Genomic DNA, 23,569 nt, shown 5'->3' on the forward strand with positions numbered 1-23,569 from the left:
TATGTTGCAAATAAACATTAATTTTAGATGACTTTTAGGCTATATAATGTATATTATTATGGATGGAGGCAGAAAAGCCAGGTGTAGATTACTGCACAAAGTGAGAATTTTCTTTTCCTTGGTCAGGATATGTACAGTCAGTCCAGTTTGTATTTACAATGCTGCAAATTAATACTGTAAAAACAATAACTCAAACTATGAATTATGAAAGAGCTGCAGCATCTTAGACTGGCAAAAATGAACACTTGAAAGATAAACAGTACCACAGTGCTTCAGTTTCAGCTTCAGAGTTCATCATGTCTTTTATGCATTGTGACTGTCTCTCTCAACTCACCATATATATTTTTTATTTCTAAGTTTATTTTTATCAATTACTAGAAATTTCAGGCAACCCCATTTGAATTCCAGGCGACCCAACGTGGGGTCTTGACCCCAAGGTTGAAAAACATTGCAATACAGACATATCTACTTCAGGTATTGGCAGTATCCAGGGGGGAATGGTAGAAAATGGTACGAAATGGGGCTATTCCCACCTCCTCCAGTCCCAGCCTCTCAATTTCTGTGGAAATTTAAAAAATAAATGCCTCATATTTCCTTTGTGCTCCCCATTCACAGGTATTAACTAACATTTATTTAGCTGGGAAACATTCCATATGTCTCTAGGCCTTTGCATGTGCAGTGCTGCTTATGACATGAAATGGCCTGTTATATACCCTGGAATACAAATAAGCTTAAGCATGTCAAATAGGACATAAAGTATTATGCAATCAGCTGTATTTTTGTCGTGTTCATTGTATTCTTCAGGTAATATGCCTTTAGTGATACCGGGCATTAAAATGAACAAGAAATGGAAGAAAACAAGGGTGGTCTAACAATTTTTTCCAAGACTGTATATAAAAACAGACATGGTGCTGTAATCTCGCGTTGTTAGCGAAATGAGTGTTGAACGGAAGCTGCCATAGGACAATTTCAATCGGCGTGCTCATTTGAACAAGAAGAACCGCTACGAAACACAGGAGGAGCGGCCCAGTACTGATAATTCAACTTTCAAGTAAATATTGTATGTATACTTTTGAAACGCTTGTAATTAGTGTAAAGAAAACATTTTAGACACGTTTTAGACTTCGTCGTCGGGTAAGATGTATTGAAGTCGCAAATACCAACGCAAATGTCTATTACTTAGCATTAGCTTGACTAGTAGCATTAGCATCCTCAGTATGCGACTAAGGCTATGGCTTAGCGGCTAACGCCACCTTGCAAAACGTGTTCAGGGAGTTTGTGCTGATTATAGGCTCCAAACGCTGTGTTAACTTCGATGCTTTAAGAGCCATTCAGATGTTCATTTTGTCTCGACGGATCCGTTGATACAGACGATGGACTCCATTTCCCTATTTTCGTACCGATTTTCATGCCGGGCACATTGTGACCACCCTGCCCGCAGCTGCCTGTCGACTAGGCCTGAGCAAGAAAGGCAACTTTAGTAGCTCCAGGTCATCCGTGTACTTGCATCGATGTCTCAGCTGATAAGTGTAAATGTACACGTTTACGGACAACAGCAGCCAGCATTGCCAAATGTAGCGCCATTCGTAATATTCGTCTAAGTTTGAAACTGAATAGGCGGTTCCACTCTAAAGCTAACTTCCTGACGACGTTTCTCGCTCCCTGGACCCCGCAGGTAAACCACGAGTCCAGGTCCACGTGTAGTGCAACATGGTGTTGAAATGTAATCGAGAAATATTTAGACACAAAGCTTTTCCGTAACTTAGATTAATGGGCCGGGTGGCGTGGGGGTGGGGGCAGGATTAACTTGGAGCAGTTAAGCCGGGTCACAGAGATTTTAACTGGACGTGTTGCTTAATGTCCTCGTTTTTGTGCCGCAAGCCGATTTCCAAATTACAATTTTTAGGTGTTACCATGCTGGCACACTGAGCCTCTGTTGCATGATGTTTGTACGAATTTCACCCGATTTGACTCTGAATTCAGCAAAAGGATATCAAGTCTGGTGATACTAAAATTGTACAAATAAGTTTGAGAAATCTGTGTTGCACACGTCACCTTGCAGACACTGACCTTTTCCAAACATTCATGTCCATGATGTCTCTGGAGTTGATGTATTAGAAATACCTGACTATCACTGATGGTTTTTGTATTCATACTGTCTGATCCAGAGAATTACTGTTTATAACATTAGTCTGTGTTAATTAGTATTTTTATGCAGATGTCTCTAATATTTGTATTTGTTTCCACATTTTTCAGGATGGAGTGGCAGCCAGATGAGCAGGGACTCCAGCAGGTCCTCCAGCTGCTCAAGGACTCACAATCGCCTAACACAGTCACACAAAGAGCTGTCCAACAAGTATCCTATTACTGTCTATTCTGAGGGTGTGCATAATAAAACTAGTTAATTTACTAACCTGTGCACCTCAGTGAAGTGTTATCTTACTCTAGTACAAAGTGGTTTTAATAAGAATCCTGTTCATGGTAATTGTTATTACTGTCGTGTCAGGGCTGGGTGATCCGACCAGAGGATCATATGTCCTCTGAAAATAGACATGCTAAGTGCAAAGGGAGGTCACACTTAATACTTGCTACTTGGTTTGTACATCTGTTTTTTTCCCCTTGAAAATTAGTTTTTTCATTCCATATATATGTTTTAGTTGTATCTTTAGAGACTGAGAATCCCGTATGGGTCGTCATTGTGAAATATATATTTGTCTAAACACAAAATCTTAGCACAGTACTGTACAAGCAAATGTTCAACAATTTTCTGGTATTTCTGAAGTACTTCAGCTGTTTGTTGGCTTTTTGTTTAGCTAGTTGGCAAACATGAGTCTTCATGTTCCTGACCATTTGTACATCTGTCATGGCTCCACTCTTTGCCACTGTGGTGGCCTAATCCCCCCCCCCCCCCGAGTTTTAGGATGAACTAAAACATGTTCTTACATTATTAAATTTGTCTTTCATCAGTCATAATTTCTTCAACAGCAACAAAACCACATAATAGTTAAACTGTGCAGACTGAAGCAGACAAACTCTTTGAGAACATCAAAATATGTTCTTTGCATTACTTGACCTTTCTTAAACATTAATGTCATTTGTAAATTTTTGACCGTTCCACACTTGCCATTGTGATCAGAGGTTGGATTGTTGATTTTGAAAACCTGGTGTGAAATTGTTCTTAACTGCTTTACTAGAAACTTGAACAACTCAATCAATTTCCTGACTTCAACAACTATCTCATCTTTGTCCTCACACGACTCAAAACTGAAGGTAAGTAACCAGAGGTTGTTACTTCTCAGGTTTATGACATCATCAATCTGCAATTTATTATGTTTCTGGAAACATCGTAACCTCAATGTTTGTTACAACTTTTTTAATATTCATCTTCTCTGTCAATCTGCCCAGATGAGCCGACTCGCTCTCTGAGTGGTCTCATACTAAAGAACAATGTTAAAGCCCACTACCAGAACTTCCCCCCAACTGTGGCTGACTTCATCAAACAGGAATGTCTCAACAACATCGGTGACCCCTCACCGCTCATCCGTGCCACTATTGGTGAGTTGTGTATTAGACTAAATCCATGTCCAGATCAGCGTTATTCTTCTCCCTATAGTTAACTTTGGTTTCATTCTGGAGATGATGCATAAAATTGTCTGAGTGCCCATGAAGGTTTTTGTATTCATACTGTCTGATCCAGTCAGGAGAACATGTAAAGGGGACTGCTCATAGTGTAATTTTCTTTGAAGAAGTGTTGTCTGTTAACGTGCATTTCTCTCCTGCTGTCCTAGGCATCCTTATTACAACTATTGCCTCCAAAGGAGAGCTACAGACATGGCCTGAGCTGCTGCCTCAGCTCTGCAACTTGCTTAATTCTGAGGATTACAACACCTGCGAGGTTCGGACGTATTCTACACATTCTTTTCTCTTATTATTCACTGGAAACCATAGCTGTCATTTTTCCTAACTTTTCATTTATTTTGGCTGATTAGACCTGAGTTGGGGTCTTAGCTGGAGATTACATAGATTATTGCACTCCTTTTTATTACCAAAATGAAAAACGCAGCTTTTCTCCCACCCAAGCCTTTGCAACAGGGTTGGCAGAAGAAAAAAACATGGTGATTACACAACCCTGCACACTTGTAAGAAGGTCTAACCAGGCAAAATAAATAAAAATGTGTGTTTCATGAGATGCAGTGACATTACATAAGTTAATAAAACCTCACCTTTGTTAAATATACCCAAAACGCCAAGTCTATACAGTTAATTCAGCACCTTAGCAACAGCTGTAAAGTCTGATTCGGTCTCATTCTCTCCCCTGTGTCCTTGTATGTTTGCGTTTGATTTGACAGCCTTTCTGTGTATGTCCGTGTCTCAGGGCTCGTTTGGAGCGCTGCAGAAGATCTGTGAGGACTCGTCGGAGCTGTTGGACAGTGATGCTCTGAACAGACCGCTCAACATTATGATACCTAAATTCCTTCAGTTCTTCAAGCACTGCAGCCCCAAGATTAGGTACAGGAGACAAAATCACTCATTAGATATGTCTGTTCTTGACATCTGGGTGTGATGCATAGTAATATCTGACTGTCAGTGAAGGTGTTTGTATTCATACTGTCTGATCCAGATACTGATTTAATTTTATGCCTCATTTATTTGAAGTTATTAAAACTTGAGTAAACAGAAGCCATATATACAATGAGAATATGATGAGATTTGTTATTCAGTATGGTTGATAGCTTCATCAACCTTCATATCATCTGTGTAGGTCACATGCCATAGCCTGTGTGAACCAGTTCATCATTGGCAGAGCCCAGGCCCTTATGGACAACATTGACACATTTATAGAGGTAAGTTGTGTGTCAATATACTATTGGAAAACAGTGTTGCTTCCCTGTGAGTTTATTTTGCTTTGTCCAGTGATTTCCTGGTTAATTTTTTCTTCTTCACTTGTAGAGTCTGTTTGCGCTGGCAGCAGATGAGGACTCTGAGGTTAGAAAGAATGTGTGCCGAGCTCTGGTCATGTTATTGGAGGTCCGCATTGACCGGCTCATCCCTCATATGCACAGTATAATCCAGGTAACTCTCCAAACACTTTTTGACATCTTTATTACACAACTAAGTGGAAAACGTTTAGTCTGCCTTCCCTCAGAACCAGGCAGACTGTTTCTTTATCTTTGTGTATCTGGACATGATGAAACACCCAGCTCATTGATTTACAGTGATACCTAAAGTTCCTATAGTTTCTGACCCAGATTTACCAGAGGTCTTTGCAAAACAAGCCCCCCACCCCCCTTCCTCACTCCTGAATAATTTTTGATCCATTCCCTCACGCAGTACATGCTGCAACGGACCCAGGATCCAGATGAGAATGTGGCTCTGGAGGCCTGTGAGTTTTGGTTGACTCTGGCTGAACAACCCATTTGTAAGGAGATGCTGTCTGGACATCTGGTGCAGTGAGTATCAAATTAATTTGGTCTACGGTGACAATGTGTTGACGATGTTAAATAACACTTGCATCATGAACAACATATCATTATCATGTGAAATGTCCCTTATTTTCCTTATTTTTATCACCCAGTTACAACTGAACTAGCACATTCTGATGAATTCATGAGATTTTTTTCTGTTTTGACTGAAGTCGTCTTCTTTCCCTCACTCTTAATTTAGGCTAATACCAATCTTGGTAAATGGGATGAAATATTCAGAGATAGACATCATACTACTGAAGGTAACCTCAAACATTTGACTGTGACATGTAAATATTCATCTGTCTCTTCACTTAAAAAAAGCAGAAGAAAAGTGAACTAAATTAAAATATGCTTGTTCAGGGTGATGTGGAGGAAGATGAAGCCGTACCAGACAGCGATCAGGACATCAAACCCCGTTTCCACAAGTCACGCACTGTCACCTTACAGCATGAAGGAGGGGAAGGAGAGGAAGATGAGGACATTGAAGAAGATGATGACGATGATGATGACACACTGTCCGACTGGAACCTAAGTAAGTGTTGCCGTGCACTTGATATTAAAGTGGAAACTGTTCTACAATTTGTTCAGCTTATTTTACAGGTTAAACATTGTGTATGAAGCATGAATATTTTAGCACATTTCTTTATCTTGCTCAGAAGTCACATAGATGTGAAACTGAACTGTTTTGCAATGACACATGGAGGTTAAGTGTGAAATGTAAGACCAGCGAGCTTGTGGTGATGGGCTTTTTGTTTTGATGTAGGAAAGTGTTCAGCTGCAGCTCTGGACGTCCTGGCCAATGTGTTCCGTGATGAGCTACTGCCCCACCTCCTGCCCCTCCTGAAAGGCCTCCTCTTCCACCCAGACTGGGTCATCAAGGAGTCCGGCATCCTGGTGCTGGGGGCTATTGCTGAGGGTGAGACTTGCATTAGAGATTCACTCATTGATACGCAAAGTTTATCCACTTCTACTGTCCTCAGAGACCTAGTTTAAAATCACTTGTCCGCGCGAATAAAAATGTGAAATAGCCAGAGGAAATTTAGTTTTGAAAAGCTGCAATAACGTTACATGTATTTGCTCCCAATACTGGTACAACAGCAGGAAGTTACAGGCCTTCATTTGACAGGTCTGAATTTGTGTCAGGCCTTTATTTCTAATTTCCCCTCTTTTTAATAAGCAGAAATGGTCCTATTTGGTACGAAACTTATTTACATCTTTTGTCATTTGCAACGACAGAAGCCCTTTTTCATTCCCAAATGAAAGCCCTGTAGTGTGTCAGAATAGAAATTATTCAATGTTTTAACAGAGCTTTTATTTTGTCGTACTTTGGTTTCTATAAATGACAGTTTTGCTGAAAACTTAACACATTCAAACATGTTAAGAGATGCACCAGAGATTTTTTTTAACTTGGCCTGCTGAATGTGCCCCCCCCAGTGTTTCAACAAAACCTATGTCTAAGACTGCATAATTACAGTAAATTAAACCAACACAGTAGTGCAGTGAATCACACTCATGCCTCACAGTAAGAAGGACCTGGGTTTGATTCCGACTCCAGTCGATGGGGGTGGGGCTTTTCTTTGTGGAGTTCGCATGTTTTCCCCGTGTCTGCATGGGTTCTCTCCAGGCACTCCGGTTTCCTCCCACCATCCATGCATTGATAGGTTAATTGATTAATCTAAATCGCCCATAGGTGTGAATGTGAGAGTCTTTGGTTTTTTGTCTCTATATGTCAGCCCTGTGATGAACTGGCGACTCATTTAGGGTGTACCCTGCCTTCGCCCATAAGTAGCTGGGATAGGCTCCAGCTAGTTAGGATAAAGCGGGATCAGATAATGAATGACTGAATAAACCTATCAAATGGCCTAAAATAAAGGTGGCAGTTTGTGGGTAAAATTACTCTTTGTCCTGCATATATATCCTACCTTTTTAAGTGGCCAGTGATTAACGCTTTCCTAATAACCTCTGGAGAAGCTAAATTATCAATATTAACTATACAGTTCCTCACAAGGAAATGAGAACTACTCATGTGCTCAAAAACCTAAGTAATATTTCAAAACTATAATGATACCAGTGTGAGGATAATGACGTTCATATTGTCACTATCCTCAGGATGCATGCAGGGCATGGTACCCTACCTGCCAGAGCTGATCCCCCACCTCATCCAGTGTCTGTGTGACAAAAAGGCCCTGGTGCGCTCCATTGCTTGCTGGACTCTGAGTCGCTATGCACATTGGGTGGTGTCGCAGCCCCCTGACTCCTACCTCAAACCCCTCATGACAGAGCTTCTGAAACGTATTCTGGATGGCAACAAGCGAGTCCAAGAGGCTGCATGCAGGTGAGCAGCTCTACACCCCTACTCTTTGTTTTATGTGGATATGATGACACACCCAGCTCATTGATTTACAATGATACACTTTGTTCCCATAATTTTATCTGATCCACATCCTGCATTTGTGTTTCTTAGACTGGTAGAACTGTATATGTAGATGAAATCTTCAAACTTCTCTCCTCTGTATTATTTTTCTTAGTGCGTTTGCCACACTGGAGGAAGAGGCGTGTACAGAGTTGGTACCCTACCTGAGCTTCATCCTGGACACATTGGTCTTTGCTTTTGGGAAGTACCAGCACAAAAATCTCCTCATCCTCTACGATGCCATAGGAACCCTGGCAGACTCAGTAGGCCACCACCTTAATCAGCCTGTAAGTCAATTTAAGATGTTAACCAGCGGGTTAGCTGGTTGAGTTAAAAAAAAAAAAAAAAATGTAAGAAAATTTTGTATTTTGGTGGTTTTTGATTTGTTTAATCATTACTAACTGAAGATAAACATGATGGTCTTTCATAGAGGGTTGTGTCAGACTATTTGACTTCTTATTTTCATCTTTGTGGTAGAGTGTTTATTTTCTGACTTACTCTGAAAGCCATTGTGCATGTTCACAATGATGAATGATTGCCTTAATGCAACATAACAGGACCTGACACCGATTTAAAAAAAAAAAAAAAAAAAAAAAAAAAGTCACAGAACTGATTTTGTAATGTTTCACTGTTTGAATTTTCATTTTACAAAGTAGCAAAAACCTGATGTTATGAAATTTTATTTGTAATTTGTCAGGAGTACATTCAGAAATTGATGCCTCCACTTATTGCCAAGTGGAATGAGCTGAAGGATGAGGATAAGGATCTTTTCCCACTTTTGGAGGTGAGGAGTGGACTTGTGTTTTTTTTTTTTTTTTCCTGTATGAAAACTTTCATTAGAGGGCCCAGTCTGGCTTTCAGTAAAATTGAAAGCACTGCACTTTTTTCCTAATACACTCATTTAAGGTTAAATTGAAAATTATCAGTGTTTTTTTTTTTTTTTTTTTTTTTTTTAACATGTATTTCTGTTTCTATTAAGCAGTTGTTATATATGGTATAAACATGATGTGAATTTTGACATGACTGTATTTTTTTTTTCCTGTCAGTGTTTATCTTCAGTAGCCACAGCACTGCAGAGTGGGTTTCTTCCTTACTGCGAGCCAGTCTATCAGCGCTGTGTTACACTAGTCCAGAAAACACTAGCTCAGGCAATGGTGAGAAAAACAATCACAACAGTCAGTGGTTATTGTAGAAACCTATAAAAGAAGCTGACGTTGTCCGCCCTGTCTGTGCAGATGTACAACCAGCATCCGGACCAGTATGAGGCTCCTGACAAGGACTTTATGATTGTGGCTCTGGATCTGCTGAGTGGATTAGCTGAGGGTCTGGGGGGTCATGTGGAGCAGCTAGTGGCTCGCTCCAACATCATGACACTGCTTTTCCAGTGCATGCAGGTAGGAGCATGTGTATTTATTTCTGCAGCTTGGAACATAATTTAATGGATGTTTTAAGGGATGTCAGACAAGCCTTGGGGGACATTCCTAACATTTTAACACCACTCAACTTGTATTTCAGGATACTATGCCTGAGGTGAGACAGAGTTCCTTTGCTCTCCTGGGTGACTTAACAAAAGCCTGCTTCCCCCATGTTAAACCTTGCATTGGTGAGTGAGATTTGTCTTGTGTCGTCATAGTAATAAGAGCTGTAGCCTTAGATGTTCCCATTTCCTCGACAGGCGACTAATAGAGATTGGAAAATTACTGTTGAAGTGGAATGGATAACTCTGTGCTTGTGTGGTAACCAGTTTTCCCTGTGTCCTCCTTCCAGCTGAGTTCATGCCCATCTTGGGGCTCAACCTGAACCCAGAGTTTATCTCTGTGTGTAACAACGCCACCTGGGCCATTGGAGAAATCTCCATGCAGATGGGTGAGTGAGAAAGTGGATGTTGATCCCTTTTCCTTCTGTTTGACCTTTTCTGTGGTTTCAGATGCCTGCCTTTATTGAAAACAAACCCCCAGTATCTGGAAGTGATGAAAATCCCAGCTCATTGACACAGAATGATACATTTTGTTCCCATATTATTTTCTGATCCAGATATTGATGCTTGATGCAGTTGAATTGAGTTTGAGATGTTGAGTTTGATGACTGCAGGTGACATGAGTGCAAAGATCTGTCTGCTATAACTCTAGTCTTGCACATAATTTGTTTAGACATTTACATCCAAGTAAGATTTTGAAACGAATAACTTAAGACTGCCTTTTTCAACTTCTGTCTGTCCTAACACTAATATGATAAAGCAGAGCAGGCCTAGGGATGGGAGTTGATCAGATTTTATTAATGCCATTATCAGTTCTGGTTATTGGTCCATGTCTTAATTAATCCCTGATCAGTTTTCTGTATAAGAAAAATAGACGAGGACTATGTTGACAATGAAAATCTGTGGAGGATTATTTAATCGTCTAAATAATGTGTAGAAGCAGTAAGAAAAAGGCATGCGGCTTAATACACTACTAACTATAGAGTACACGATTATTCATAGGAACATGTTTCCACTCTTCCCTGAAATGATCGCTTCAGAGCTCATCACTAGTATTAATTACATTCTTTAAATCAAGCAAAGTTTGACAGTTTGTTCTACAAGATTGCCAACACCAAAAGGGTCAGTCATATGATGATAGTGGCTCCTGTAACTTAGAAGTGGTTCATAGCTTAAACTGGTTCTCAATTCCCATCCCTAAATAGCACCGATTGAGCTTAAGTTTGTGTAAACGTCCGCATGTTTGCACTTATGCATGCCTTCCAATTAATTGGTTGTGCATGAATCAGTCAGCCCAGATACTCAATATGATATTCTTACAGGCAGCAGTATCAAGCAGAGAGAAAATGGGAATTGTTCAGGTGAGCACAGGGAGGCCCCCTTCATCTTCTAAACAACAGGATGGATTATGTGCTTAGTATATACATTACAGATATCCCACATTATCTGGGAAATAACATTGTATCCTGAAATTCCTCCTTAGCATCAAAACCGTTGTAAGAAATTGTTTCGTGGCAACACAACGATACTGTTTTTTAAATTAAATTCTGTTCATGCTCTGTGTCGTGTGCCTGCAGGTGCAGAGATGCAACCGTACGTGGGCATGGTCTTGCCACACCTGGTGGAGATCATAAATAGACCCAATACACCCAAGACTCTGTTGGAAAACACAGGTACACTCAGACCCTTCTTGGTATTCACCAAAAAGGTCTTCATCTACTGTTTGTACATGATTTGCATAGCATGCAACTGCAAACTCAGCAGCCACTTTTCTGTCTCCCCATGTGTAGCCATTACGATCGGCAGACTGGGGTACGTCTGTCCCCAGGAAGTGGCACCACAACTACAGAATTTTATTAGACCGTGGTGAGTTGCCTGTGAACTTGATATTTTCTGGATATTACCACAAACCCAGTGATTCTTTAACCTCCAAACCCTGGAGGGCTTTCCTCTTACATGTTTGGAACTAAGCAGCAACACCTTTTCTTTCTATTTTGGAGAGGAGAGTGGGTTTTGTGTTTTGTCTTTTTTTTTTTTATAAGGAGACTAAAGGGCCTATAAACACCACAAAACTGAAAAATTGCTTACATTTGCATCATCTCAGGTGCACGTCTTTGAGGAATATCAGAGATAACGAGGAGAAGGACTCAGCCTTCCGTGGAATTTGTGTTATGATCGGTGTCAATCCAGCTGGAGTGGTGCAGGTGCGATTATCGCCAAATTAAACACTAATTAGTTGAGTCATTTTATTGTTTTAACCCCGCAGCGGTACGTATGCACCAGTAAAGCAACAACTTCTCTCTCTGTAGGACTTCATTTTCTTCTGTGACGCTGTAGCTTCCTGGGTCAACCCCAAAGATGACCTGAGAGACATGTTTTATAAGGTGAGTGTCTCATCAGAGGGATGCTTTTCACACACAGATGTCATGTGTTGTCTAAATATAATAATCAGAAGTCTTCTTATAACACTAGAATTGTTCCATTGTAATGCTGCTCACCACACTCAATGATGATTGTTTATCAGACATTCGAAATCTGATTTCATGTTGCGGATAATTTTGAGTCTGAGAAGTGTGGTAGAACTTGTTGAATGGAGAACATTTGTTCAACACAACATGAAGCCCAGTTCAGATTAAAGATGGACCTTGCATATACTTGCAAAGTGATCATCTGCAACACAAAGGGAAAACAATTTACAGTTTAAACCAACATAACTAGATGAGATGATGTATCATTTTGGGGCTACAGTTGTGTTTCTTATATAGATGAAATGGCAAAAATATATATTTTTATAAAAACAAGATGGTCAAGAATATCTCCAGTGTACTCCTGGAGCAGTGTCACATTAAATAGGCAATGAGAGCATTTGTAAATATGGTGGAATTACAGATGAGACTGTGCTTGTTTGCAGAAGGTGAGTTGCATCTCATTAATACTGTTTCACCTCATAACTCTGCAACTTTGCCTTGTATTATACTCGAATGGTTTAGTCTCTGAACTGGGCTTAAAACACTTTTCAAATGAGCTGCTACATTTTGAAATCTTTCAACACATCATGATGTGTATTTACAATGGACTGAGGCAGCTGTGATTATTTTCCACTTTTTATGTCCTACTCCCAGATCCTGCATGGCTTCAAGGACCAGGTTGGAGAGGAGAACTGGCAGCAGTTCTCTGAGCAGTTTCCTCCTTTGTTGAAGGAGCGCCTGTCGGCCTGCTATGGCGTCTAACCTAAACCTCCCCTTGGTCCACACAGGACACGGCCTGGTAGGTATGGCCTGAAAACTCTTTCTCCCAGGAATAAAACTAGCCCTCTTATGGAAATGATGACACACCCAGCTCATTGACAAGCAATGATACTTTTTGTTCCCAAATAAATGTTCTGATCCAAACCATTTTTCCATTCACATACAGTAGATCTCTTCTCTGCCTGATCATTAAACTTTATTTTTTCTTCCTTTTTTTTTTTCAGGTAAATGGAGGGGAGGGTTACTGGGGAACTCATTGCACTGCCCAGATCATGGGGAGAAACATGAGCTGAAGGGATGGAACTGGCCTTGACCGTCCACTCAGCGGATGTCCCACTTCTTCCCTCCCCCTGCACCCTGTGTGTCTCTGTGAGGGAGGGTGGGAGGAGGGTGGTGGGTGTGGGTGGGTAAACTGGGGATATACATATACCTCTCGGATTAAATGCCTCACTAAATCCAACACACTCAAAAGTGACTTTCGCCAACAGCACCGCAGGGATCTTAAGTAGGTGAGGGCAAAAAAGGGGCTGGTTTTGACCTTCCCCCTCCTTGATTCGACTATTCTGTTGCAAGAGATGACAGTGGGGAGGGGGGTGGCGGATGGGTACATAAAAAGGAATTATCTGAACCAGCAATAGGGTGCCACAGTCCCAAATGCTTTCAGTAGAAGGACGCATCGTATAGATGTGTTGCACAGGCTCGTGTGGCTTTAATAGAACTGGCTAAATGAAACACAAGTCGCTTTTACATCGTAATAATGCAGGAGATGCGCACCCTTTTTTTTCTTTTTTGCACCCTTTGACAGCAAAAATTACATTTGGTGTGCACATTCATGGGTCGTATTCTCTTTTCACATGTACATTTAGCTGAATTTAATTTTGCACCTCTTCCCTTGGTTGCCGAATCCCTCTTGAGTCATAGGTCTGTTAACCCTCGCAAGTTATTGCATGGCATATGATCACCTCTTAAGTAACGCATGTTTGAGTGAATGTCAGTTGCAAGTTGATATATTTCATTATTGTCAGTATATGGAGGCTGCCATAAGTTAAAGCTGTCAAGTGCTTGGTTCTTTTGTCCTCCCATTTATTCATAGTGGAAACGATGTCCCTATAGTTTAACGGAGGTTGTGCAGACCAACTCGACATAGAATAATAGAGCGTCTGATCATTCACTGCGACAAGATTTCAAATACTGTAGGCAAGTGGAGAATCCTTTTGCTGCTGCTGCTTCCTTTTTTTTTTTTAAGAGTATTTACAAAATGGACTTAATGAGAGCGATAAGACATCACCAAGAATGAATTGGTTCTTACTGATATAAATGCACTTTTTCTTTTGTAAGAAATTTAGAATTTCAAATGTAAGACGTACAGTAATAATATACTGATCTTGAGATATAGTTTTTTGATAAGCGATTTTAGGACTGTTAATGGCTTGCTAACGTAAGCCTTATGTTGATATTGTTAAGCAATGGTAAAAATGACTAGGTAAGACTTGAGGCCTCTTTAACATAGTTAGTTTTATAATGTAGCTCCTTCTACAATTGAATAAATAGGATTTAAGAGGACGGAGACATCTTATTTACAGTATTTTGGATCATGTGCATCCGTCAGTCCATATCTGTGTTTGAGGATGTCCCCATCTTTCTCACAAGCTTTTTGTTCAGCCATCAGGGCTTCTCCTCGTCATAAACGTTGCATGCTTTCCATTGATTATTGCTTCTTTATTATTATTATTATTTTTTTTAAAGTCATTTTATAGCAGGTTCCAGTGTTGGGATCTTGCTTTATAAGAGCTTTGTCAATGGCAATGCAACTCACTGCTGGACTAATAAGGTACTATTCCAGCTTCTGATCAGACTAGTGATTGCTGTTGCCATATATTCACCCGGTGATACTGTGTAGGATATGCCACGGATTAAAGCAGAGTCCTGATTGCTCTCCCCTCGGACGCTGGTCAGCTGGTTTTCAGAGAGCGGTGGTGTTTATCCAGCTTTATCTCTATGTCATTGTCCATAGTGGATGGTTGTAATGGAAGTACATATGGCTTTTTGCCTATTAGTGTTTTAATATAGAAGTAATAAAGGTGCTGCTTAGATGTAATTCAGCACCAGACCCACTCTGAAGTTTTGTCAGGAGCGTTGTTTTGAGTTCGAGGCCACTGGGAGTATCAACATCTGCCCCATAGTCCTAAAAATTAGCTGCCTGTTAAAGCATCTGCCCACCTGATGAATATGCATTTTTTTGTTTGTTTAAGAATAAGCATTAATACACAATTGTTTGTTTCTCCATAAACTTCTGTGATTCATAGATTTTCTTTCATTTTACCTGTGATATTGATGCAACAGTGGCTCTCACCCGTTCCTCAAAGCCGCTCCACTCACAGTATCCTTTTTATTTGGCAGACGAGCATTGACAGGAGGTAGCGAATCACTGATCACAGGTTGGACAAATGTGCTTGGAACAGTACATGTCTCAGAAAGATGCAGCTCCTGTGCCACAAAGATTGGGTAAAGAGTTGAGTTTGTACCAGTCTGCGCCATGCTGTGATACACTATGCTACAAAAGTGAATTTAAATGCAACTTGTCCACAACTTTTTATTTTATTTTTATTTTATTTTATTTTTTTAAAAGTTTTTTTTAATTTTGTTTTTAATGCTTGTGACATTTTTATTTATTTAATTTTGTTTTTTCTTCATTTGTTTATGTTTTGTTTTTTAGTTCTAATTTTTTTTTGTGCTCCGGTGCACAAATTTTTTTTTGGACTTTAAAAGTTTTTTTTTTCCACCCTTTTTATTCTTTTTATTTAAAGAATTATTTGTTTTTCGTTGTTTTATAGCGGACCATTTGATTCTGTCAGATTTGACACTGTAGTTGGACTGAAGGAGAGTCGTGCTCAGTGCATACCTTAAGGAAGAATGTGGAAAACAAATCCATTTCTTTGTTTCAAATCGGATATCAAGGCTAGCAAATGAATTTGAGTAGTACTTTTTTTTTTTTTTCTCTTTTGCTCAACTGTGGTGCAGGTGGGACGTTTATCTGATGTATCCCTTTTTATTTAAATTTTGTGAATAGGGGAAAATAAAAGTGTTTTCTATTATTCTGGAGTGTTGTCTTGTGCGCAATGAAAAGTTTCAGTGAAATATTCTGTAACGTAAAATTCACACACAACTAGGTCAGAGGACATTACACTTAAGTTTTATACATTAACACTTCAGCGAAAAGTATCTACTGATCAAAAATCTTTATTAAGATGATCCACAGATCCTATCAATACATGTAAATAAGATAAAATGCAGTTTCTCAGCTTTCATTGTCATCAGATATGACTCCTTCAGACATTCAGAGGATCTTGCGAACATGGAAACACCAGTAAAACCCACATAGTTTGACTTTAGTTCCTGTTCTGACAGAATTTATATTTATGCAGAGCTTTAATCAACATCTACGTGATCAGTAAGTTAGGAAAATGCGTGACTTACTGGAAAAGGAAAACTGCAGAGCATGATAAATGGTGACAAAACTTGGAAAAGGTTAAATGTAGGGAAGAAAATCATTAGAATTGAACACAAAAATAGCTCTAGGTCTTCAAAAAGTTAAAATACTTTCAAATGCACCTTTCTAGAAAAGGAAAGTTTATTTTTATAGCACATTTCATACACTAAGGAAACTGATTTACAAAAATAAGTTGCATCCTGAGGAAATTGTTTGAAAGAACAGATGAATAAAGAAAATCAAAATAATCCACTGCATAAAGCAGTAATAGAAAACCCTTTTTTGTTTTGATATACAGTCCTCTAGAGTTGAATAGCATTAAAGCTTAAGATTTACAGTGTCATTGTCGTGATTCATAGTCACGTGAAGAGAAATGTTTTTTACCTTGTAGCGCTGCATTATGTAATAATGGTGCAACATGTAATAATTGTTGAACGTATTTTGTAATAAACTTATTACGTATTGTATCTTCCAAATTTCAGTGCACCAGTAAGTTTCTTGTCTGTAATAATTAGTGCAGTTTTTGTCTGTAGGTTGCAAACACATTCTCCATTATAATGAATACAGTTACATTTGATTTAGGTTTGACCAATAAAACATCCAACTAGGTTTTTTTTTTTTTTTTTTTTAATTCTAATTCAGCTGGAAGGCTTAATGTTCTGTTGGTATGGTGGCTTTTCCAGTCAAGGCATCCATTTTGATTGTTTATTACATAATGCACCAAATTATTACATTTCCTTTAATGACAGACTAGATCCATACTGGATGTGATTCACTGTTCAGAGACGTTTGATCATATAGTCGTTCAGATTTATAGAAAATATGTCTTCTACACACACATGCTCACACAAACGCATACATATGGGCTGAGAAATCAAACTGAGCTATAATCCAGTCCTTTCCATACACTCATTAAAATGTCTTCCTCACAACAGGACTCCGATACTAATGATATGGGATTATGTTGAACTAAAAAATATTTATTTTAATATGACAATGATAACAGTTTACACACAGGATGATGTTTTAATAATGATGACAATACCATAACGGATTAGTTTACTTACATCAGACTAATCAGTAATAAGAACACAAGGACTCGGTAATTCTTTTATCATTCTCCCCAGTTTATACATGTAACTCTTTAATGCATAATAATTCAATTAAGAAAAATACTCCAACACACATCTGAAAGACAGATTAAATGTTTATAAAGCAAGATATATAAATATATGTACACTTCAATACATCAGTTAATGTGGTGTGATCTGGTTTCAGTCCAGTTGTGACTAATTATCATGACTTTATTCTTCCTTAACCCTTTAAACCCTAAGGCTAAAATGGTCCGCCTGGACTTTTTTTTTTCTTTCTTATTTTGACAATAAAAAGGCTAGAAAATACGCTGTGAGTGAGTCTGTATGCCCAATTTTTCAGAGCACATTGTTTTTCCAGATCTTTCAAAACCTAGCGATCATTTACAATTTCCTGCATGTTATAATACTGCTAGAACAGCTTCTTCTCCTGCTTCTAGTATCTCAGGTTTCAGAAACCGTTGAAATTTTTCCAATCGCACAAACAGTGAAAGAGTTACAGCTATCCAAACTGCATATGCACAGGGTGTGTCAGTGATGACACGTCAGGTTTTAAAGAGTTAACCCATGAAGACCCAAACGTCTATCACCAACTAAAACCATCTACTGATCTAAACTGTTTAGTACCTGTTGATCTACTTATCCTATCAATTCATGTAAATAATTGGTGTAAATGCAATTTGTCATCTTTTCATGGTCATCAGATATGACCCATTTGGACGTTCAGAGGCTCCATAGTTACCGTGGAAACACCATCATCGTCTACAACATTGATTCACCAGTAAAACCCATGGAGTTGAATCAATAACAGTGGATGGACACACTGGGTTTATGTTCAGTTAATGAGAGATTTGACTGAAAAAGTCAGTTTTGTCTGTTTTATTTTTTGGTATAATAACCCTCTATTTTGACAACACAGTGGTGCAGTGGATAGCACTCGTACCTCACAACAAGAAGGTTCTGGGTTCAATTCCAACACCAGTCGATGGGGGTGGGACCTTTCTGTGTGGAGTTTGCATGCTCTCCCTGTGTCTGCGTGGGTTCTCTCCGGGTACTCCGGCTTCCCCCCACCCTCCAAAGACATGCACTGATAGGTTAATTGGCTAATCTAAATTGCCCATAGGTGTGAATGTGAGAGTGATTGTTTGTCTCTATATGTCAGCCCTGTGATGAACTGGCGACATGTCCAGGGTGTACCCCACCTTCACCCATCAGTAGCTGGGATCAGCTCCAGAGACCCCAGTGACCCTAGCAAAGATAAAGCGAGCTCAGAAAATGAATGAACCCTCTATTTTAACCCTTTCATGCATGAATTATGAGAACCTTAGTCAATATTTTTTTCTTGAGTGTTTTTATTCCTCTTTAGGCATGAAAAAAAAGAATGCAAATTAATTTTTTTTTTATGAACCTATTTTTCGTGGAGTCACAAAAATGACCACTCAGCTGGACATCATGCATTTAATTTCTGAAGCAAAGAAACATGTATTTAAAATTCATCATCAGAAAGTGATATACTGTGTGAAAACTATGAAATAAAAACATTTTTAATGCCACTAATTGCTAAATCCCTAATGTTTTCTCACATTTTATCATACTCTAATATTAGTTATTACACATTTCATGGAGATAATATCCTCCTGAGACCCAGGAATTTGACAGTTTTAGCTTTTTTACATTAAAAAAAATTGTCTTGAGTAGAAACTGCACAATGCAACAGTTTTTTTCAGATACATTTTTAAAATTATTTTTATTTATTGATTGATTTTTTTTAATGGAATGTCCTTTGTAATGCACAGCATTTTTAAAGTAATACTGTCAAACTTTTGTCCGCTACAGAGGACAAAATGCTTTGCTGGGTCTCAGGAGGATATGCAAAAGAAAAAAAAAGGACAAAACTGTTAATTACAGTCTAATAACAATTAGCAAGTGTTTTACACTAAAACATGTTACTGCTGATCAGGTTTATTATGAGCAGCAAAGTTACAATAATTGTATAAACTGCAGTGTTTGGGAGGATGCATAAGCGTCCACTGTGTTGGCTGGTATGCAAGTAAAACAACAAAACCCATGAATATAGAAGAGAACAGCTGTAAAATATCTGTCCACTGGAGTGACCACTATGCATGAAAGGGTTAATCTGAGCTTTAATGAAAATTACATGATCAGTGAATTAAATAGGAGAAAATACTTGATTTTCACTGAAAATTCAACAAAATACAGAGGATAATGTCACAATAAATTGTGATAAACCACTTAAGAAAGATTAAAAAGAAAGAAAACTTCATTTAGGAACTGACACAAAAGTCACACTGGGTCTTTATGGGTTAAAATAAATCATACCTTCAGAACACTTAATTACAGGGGTGGATGTTGTCTTACATCTGTTACCTTAAATGCAGACTGTAGGTGCCAAACCAGTTTTGACTTAAGTTGAACAGACAGGTCTAAAAACCAAGGTCAGCACCACCCAAAATAACAGCAGATCACTGTTAACAAAAGAAGTGACAAGTAGTAACAGGGATTTTTTTGTCCTAGAGTTTTGCATGACACAAAACTGCAGCGATGATTCATTATGGAAAAATGTCTGTTCAACATTTCCCCTCCATTTAATTTATTGTGCATAAATTAAATGTGGTGGTGCTAATTTCTCAAGCTTTCCTTTTGTTTTTTTCTGTTTTTAATGGTTGAGAAAAAAGAACCACAATGCAAAATGCCTTTTGCTGGAATGCCTCAACTGGTTTCTGATGATGTCTTTTATCTTTTGCACATCAATTTCACATTTGAATTTATAATACCATTAAACGTTATCAGATGCATACAGATAATACATGTTCTTATGGATATGCAAATTTTTTGGCCTGGGAGCCACGTTTAAGTAGGACATACAAGGTTATACCACACCTTGAAAAATAATTAGTCTGTTACTTGCCAAAAACAGTATGTTCGACTGGTTTAGCTGCAGCAGCTTCTTATCTCCTGTCAGTTGTCTTTTCAAGTGTTATGTCATGCAATGTCATATTGTTTTAGTCTATGTCAGTGGTTCCCAACTGTGGGGGGTGTGGACACTCTCCCGGGGGATAGGGAGGAGGCTCATGATGCAAAAAAGGTTGAGAAGCACTGTGTTATGATATACCTGGTCTTAGTTTTCAGTCCATTATAGCTCCTTTATTAGAACTGTACAATAATAACTGTTCCTCTGGTTTCATAATTGTTTTATTTCCTCTCCAAGTTTTTTTGCAGCACATTTAATTTTCAGTTTTCTATTTTAATTTTCTTTCAAAAAGTTTCAGTAAATATTTACTTGAGAAGACAATGTATGTTTGCAGTTCTCCTTGTATGTCCTTGACCCTTATGCCTCCCTCAAAAAAAAAAAAAACAAAAAAAAACTCTTGTCACCCTCATGGACAAAAATGTACACACACACAAAAACTACTATAAAATAATCATACGTCAACATTTTTTCTTTCTTTTTTTTTTTTTTTTTTTATAAATCTCTTAAACAACTTCCCCCCTGCTCAAAACTACCAAAGATTCAACAGTTTTCAGGATTTTTGAATTCTGAGTGAATTATTACAGAAAATTTAATATTTTCTATAAAAGAAATAGTCAGTGGATGAAACATTGGTGGTTTTTAGAGCCTTGGATAGGTCAAAGATTAGCAACAAAATTGATTTGATTACATTTGTATTTTTTCTGTAGTGTCAGATAATCCTTCGAGGAAAATAGAACACATCTAAAAATAAAAGATGCTGGATTTCAAAAATGTAACTAAAAAAAAAAGAAAAATTTCTGCCAAATTTCATGCCAAAAGCTGCAACACAGCCAAAATGATCAACAAATGAAAAAAAAAAAAAGAAAAAAAAAAAAAAGAGAAAAACGGACAAAAATGCACGAGGGGGACCTAAGAGTTATGTTGTTGTTGGCTTGATAATGCATATGATGATGATGGGAAATGAAAACTAAATGTAAAACATCTAATATCAAGTAAATCACAATGGGAGCTGTATGGAAAACAAACAGATATTCATTCATTCATCTTCTGAAACCACTTTATCCTCACTGGGGTTGTGGGGGGTGTTGGAGCCTATCCCAGCTATCTATGGGCGAAAGCGGGGTACACCCTGAACGAGTCGTCAGTTCATTGCTGGGCTGACATATAGAGACGAACAACCAATCACTCTCACATTCACGCCTATGGACAATTAGATTAACTAATTAACCTATCAGTCCATGTCTTTGGATGGTGGGAGGAAGGTGGAGTACCCAGAGAGAACCCACGTAAACATGAGGAATGGACAGATATGTGCTTATTAAATTTTTTCCTGCAGACTACCAGTTAGATCAGTGTTTTTCAACCTTGGGGTGGTCGCCTGGAATTCAAATGGGGTCATCTGAAATTTCTAGTAATTGATGAAAATAAAAAAAGAAACCTACTAATAAAAAATATATGGTGAGTTGAAAGAGACAATCACAATTTATAAAAGACATGATAAACTCTGAAGCTGAAACTGAAGCACTGTGGCACTGTTTATCTGTCAAATGTTCATTGTGGTCAGTTTCAGATGCTGCAGCTCTTTCATAATTCATAGTTTGAGTTATTGTTTGTTCAGTATTAATTGTCAGCCTTTTAAATCCAAGCTGGACTGACTGTACATATCCTGACCAAGGAAAATAAAATTCTCACTTTGTGCGGTAATCTACACCTGGCTTTTCTGCCTCTGTCCATAATAATATACATTATATAGACTAAATGTCGTTTAAAATTAACATTTATTTGCAACATAGTATAGCAAACTATTACATGATAAAAAAAAAAAAAAAAAAAAAACTAATTAATTTTAGCCAAAAACTTTTCTCCATTTTTCAGGATTGCCAGAAGTTTGTGATGTTAAAATGGGGTCATGAGCCAAAAAAGGTTGGAAACCACTGAGTTAGATGTTTTAATTTTGTTTTAAAATCTTTTTGTCCCCATATTTTACAAGTGTTTGTGAATATTCATGTTATTTAGATCAGGACATGTTCAGACATTCATTGACCTCTGTCTGTCTCAGAAGACAATGGGTTGCGTCTTGTGCCACTGCTAGCTTGGTGGTTGAAGAGGCCGATTTGAGAGTGGCAGATCCGGTTGCAGTCAGTGCAACAGAATACAGGGTCAGTAGGTGGTTTCAGAGCCTGGCCATATCTCCTTTCTCTTTTCTTATAAGATTCAAGCTTGTTCTTCTCAGCTCTCTTGACACCAGCCTTCACAGCCTGCAACAAGGTGAGGGAGAGGACAGCAGCACACTCATTTTCAGAAGGTGGTGGTAATGCACACCATTCGTTGCCTGCCAACAGCCAATACAGAAGAAGAAGAAGAAGAAGAAGAAGAAGAAGAAGAAGAAAAAGAAGAAGAAGAAGAAGAAGAAGAAGAAGAAGAAGAAGAGAGGACAGCAGTTGGGAGTCCCAGGTGAAACTGTTTGTTGTTTATGAAGTGTGGTAATGTGAGGGAGGAGATAGCCTCAAAGCAAACTGGGACAGGCTCTGCAGTACGTCTTTTGGGATTCTGCCAACTTCCATACGTTTCATATGCCCCAGGCACCTTAGTCATCTTTCGTTCAGCATTGATGGTTGTCTGTCTGGCCCTGTGCAGTACCTCACTGTTTGGAACCTTGTCTTTCCAGGTGATACCCAAAATCTTACGGAGGCATCTTAGATGGAATGAATTGAGCCTCTTCTCATGTCTGGCATATCCAGTCCATATTTCACAACGATACAGCCGTGTTGTGAGGATACCGGCTTGGTAGACCCTCATCTTTGTCTAGCTTGATGTCTCCAAAAAAGCGGTTGGACTGGTGTATATTTCAGACTATTTGTACAGCTTCCTGACAGGAGTTCTCCCTCTATGTACTTCTGAGGATTGACAGCAACTTTCAACAGACACAACACCTTTTGTTTGTCACCAAAGTGAGCAAGTAATATGGTCTACTTCCTTTGATCATCTTTTAAAAAAAACCGTCTGCTATTGCTATTTATTATTATTATTATTATTATTATTATTACAGTTATTGCTATTGCCTTTTAATTGACCTATTCATGTTACGTAAAAATGTGATGATTTTATAATCATCTCTCATAGACACATCTTGGAAAATTTGCTTGTCCTCAGTGACTCTTTTACTTGCCAAAACAGCACATTCAACTGATATATCTTCATTCTTGTCTCCTATCAGTTGTCCTTTCAAGTGTTACAATGATTATCAGTGTTTCCCAACCAGTGTGCTGCGGCACATTATTGTGCTGTGAGAAAACATCAGGTGTGTCGTGGAAAATTATCCAATTTCACCTGATAGGTACTGTAAGTGAGCAGCGTGATATAGATACATACGACTGCACGCACCAGTGATCT

At 38.6% G+C, this 23,569-nt stretch overlaps 1 protein-coding gene and 1 non-coding gene across 4 annotated transcripts; both read left to right on the forward strand.

Moving 5' to 3' along the window:
• The first annotated feature begins 969 nt into the window (after positions 1 to 969).
• Positions 970 to 15,312, forward strand: LOC115424259 (transportin-2-like). 3 transcript variants are annotated; one of them, XM_030141398.1, is made up of 25 exons: positions 970 to 1,060; positions 2,257 to 2,356; positions 3,195 to 3,270; positions 3,406 to 3,555; positions 3,789 to 3,895; positions 4,376 to 4,509; positions 4,763 to 4,844; positions 4,951 to 5,073; positions 5,332 to 5,450; positions 5,665 to 5,725; positions 5,826 to 5,997; positions 6,229 to 6,381; positions 7,575 to 7,800; positions 7,994 to 8,165; positions 8,576 to 8,662; positions 8,925 to 9,032; positions 9,114 to 9,272; positions 9,394 to 9,481; positions 9,646 to 9,744; positions 10,933 to 11,028; positions 11,146 to 11,221; positions 11,460 to 11,559; positions 11,665 to 11,739; positions 12,478 to 12,626; positions 12,828 to 15,312. In XM_030141398.1, the coding sequence occupies exons 2-24, from the start codon at positions 2,258 to 2,260 to the stop codon at positions 12,583 to 12,585; spliced, it is 2,670 nt and encodes an 889-aa protein (XP_029997258.1). In that variant the 5' UTR covers positions 970 to 1,060; position 2,257; the 3' UTR covers positions 12,586 to 12,626; positions 12,828 to 15,312. The 3 variants fall into 3 exon arrangements, with proteins under 3 accessions (XP_029997258.1, XP_029997261.1, XP_029997260.1); XM_030141401.1 differs by having other exon boundaries at positions 12,478 to 12,622; XM_030141400.1 differs by having other exon boundaries at positions 1,039 to 1,134.
• Positions 2,101 to 2,168, forward strand: LOC115425053 (small nucleolar RNA SNORD41). The gene has a single exon (XR_003936184.1). It is a non-coding gene; the product is annotated as a small nucleolar RNA SNORD41 (small nucleolar RNA).
• Positions 15,313 to 23,569: the final 8,257 nt, after the last annotated feature.

This window comes from Sphaeramia orbicularis, chromosome 8 (genome assembly GCF_902148855.1).
Source record: "Sphaeramia orbicularis chromosome 8, fSphaOr1.1, whole genome shotgun sequence".
In the NCBI taxonomy this organism is placed as follows: domain Eukaryota; kingdom Metazoa; phylum Chordata; class Actinopteri; order Kurtiformes; family Apogonidae; genus Sphaeramia; species Sphaeramia orbicularis.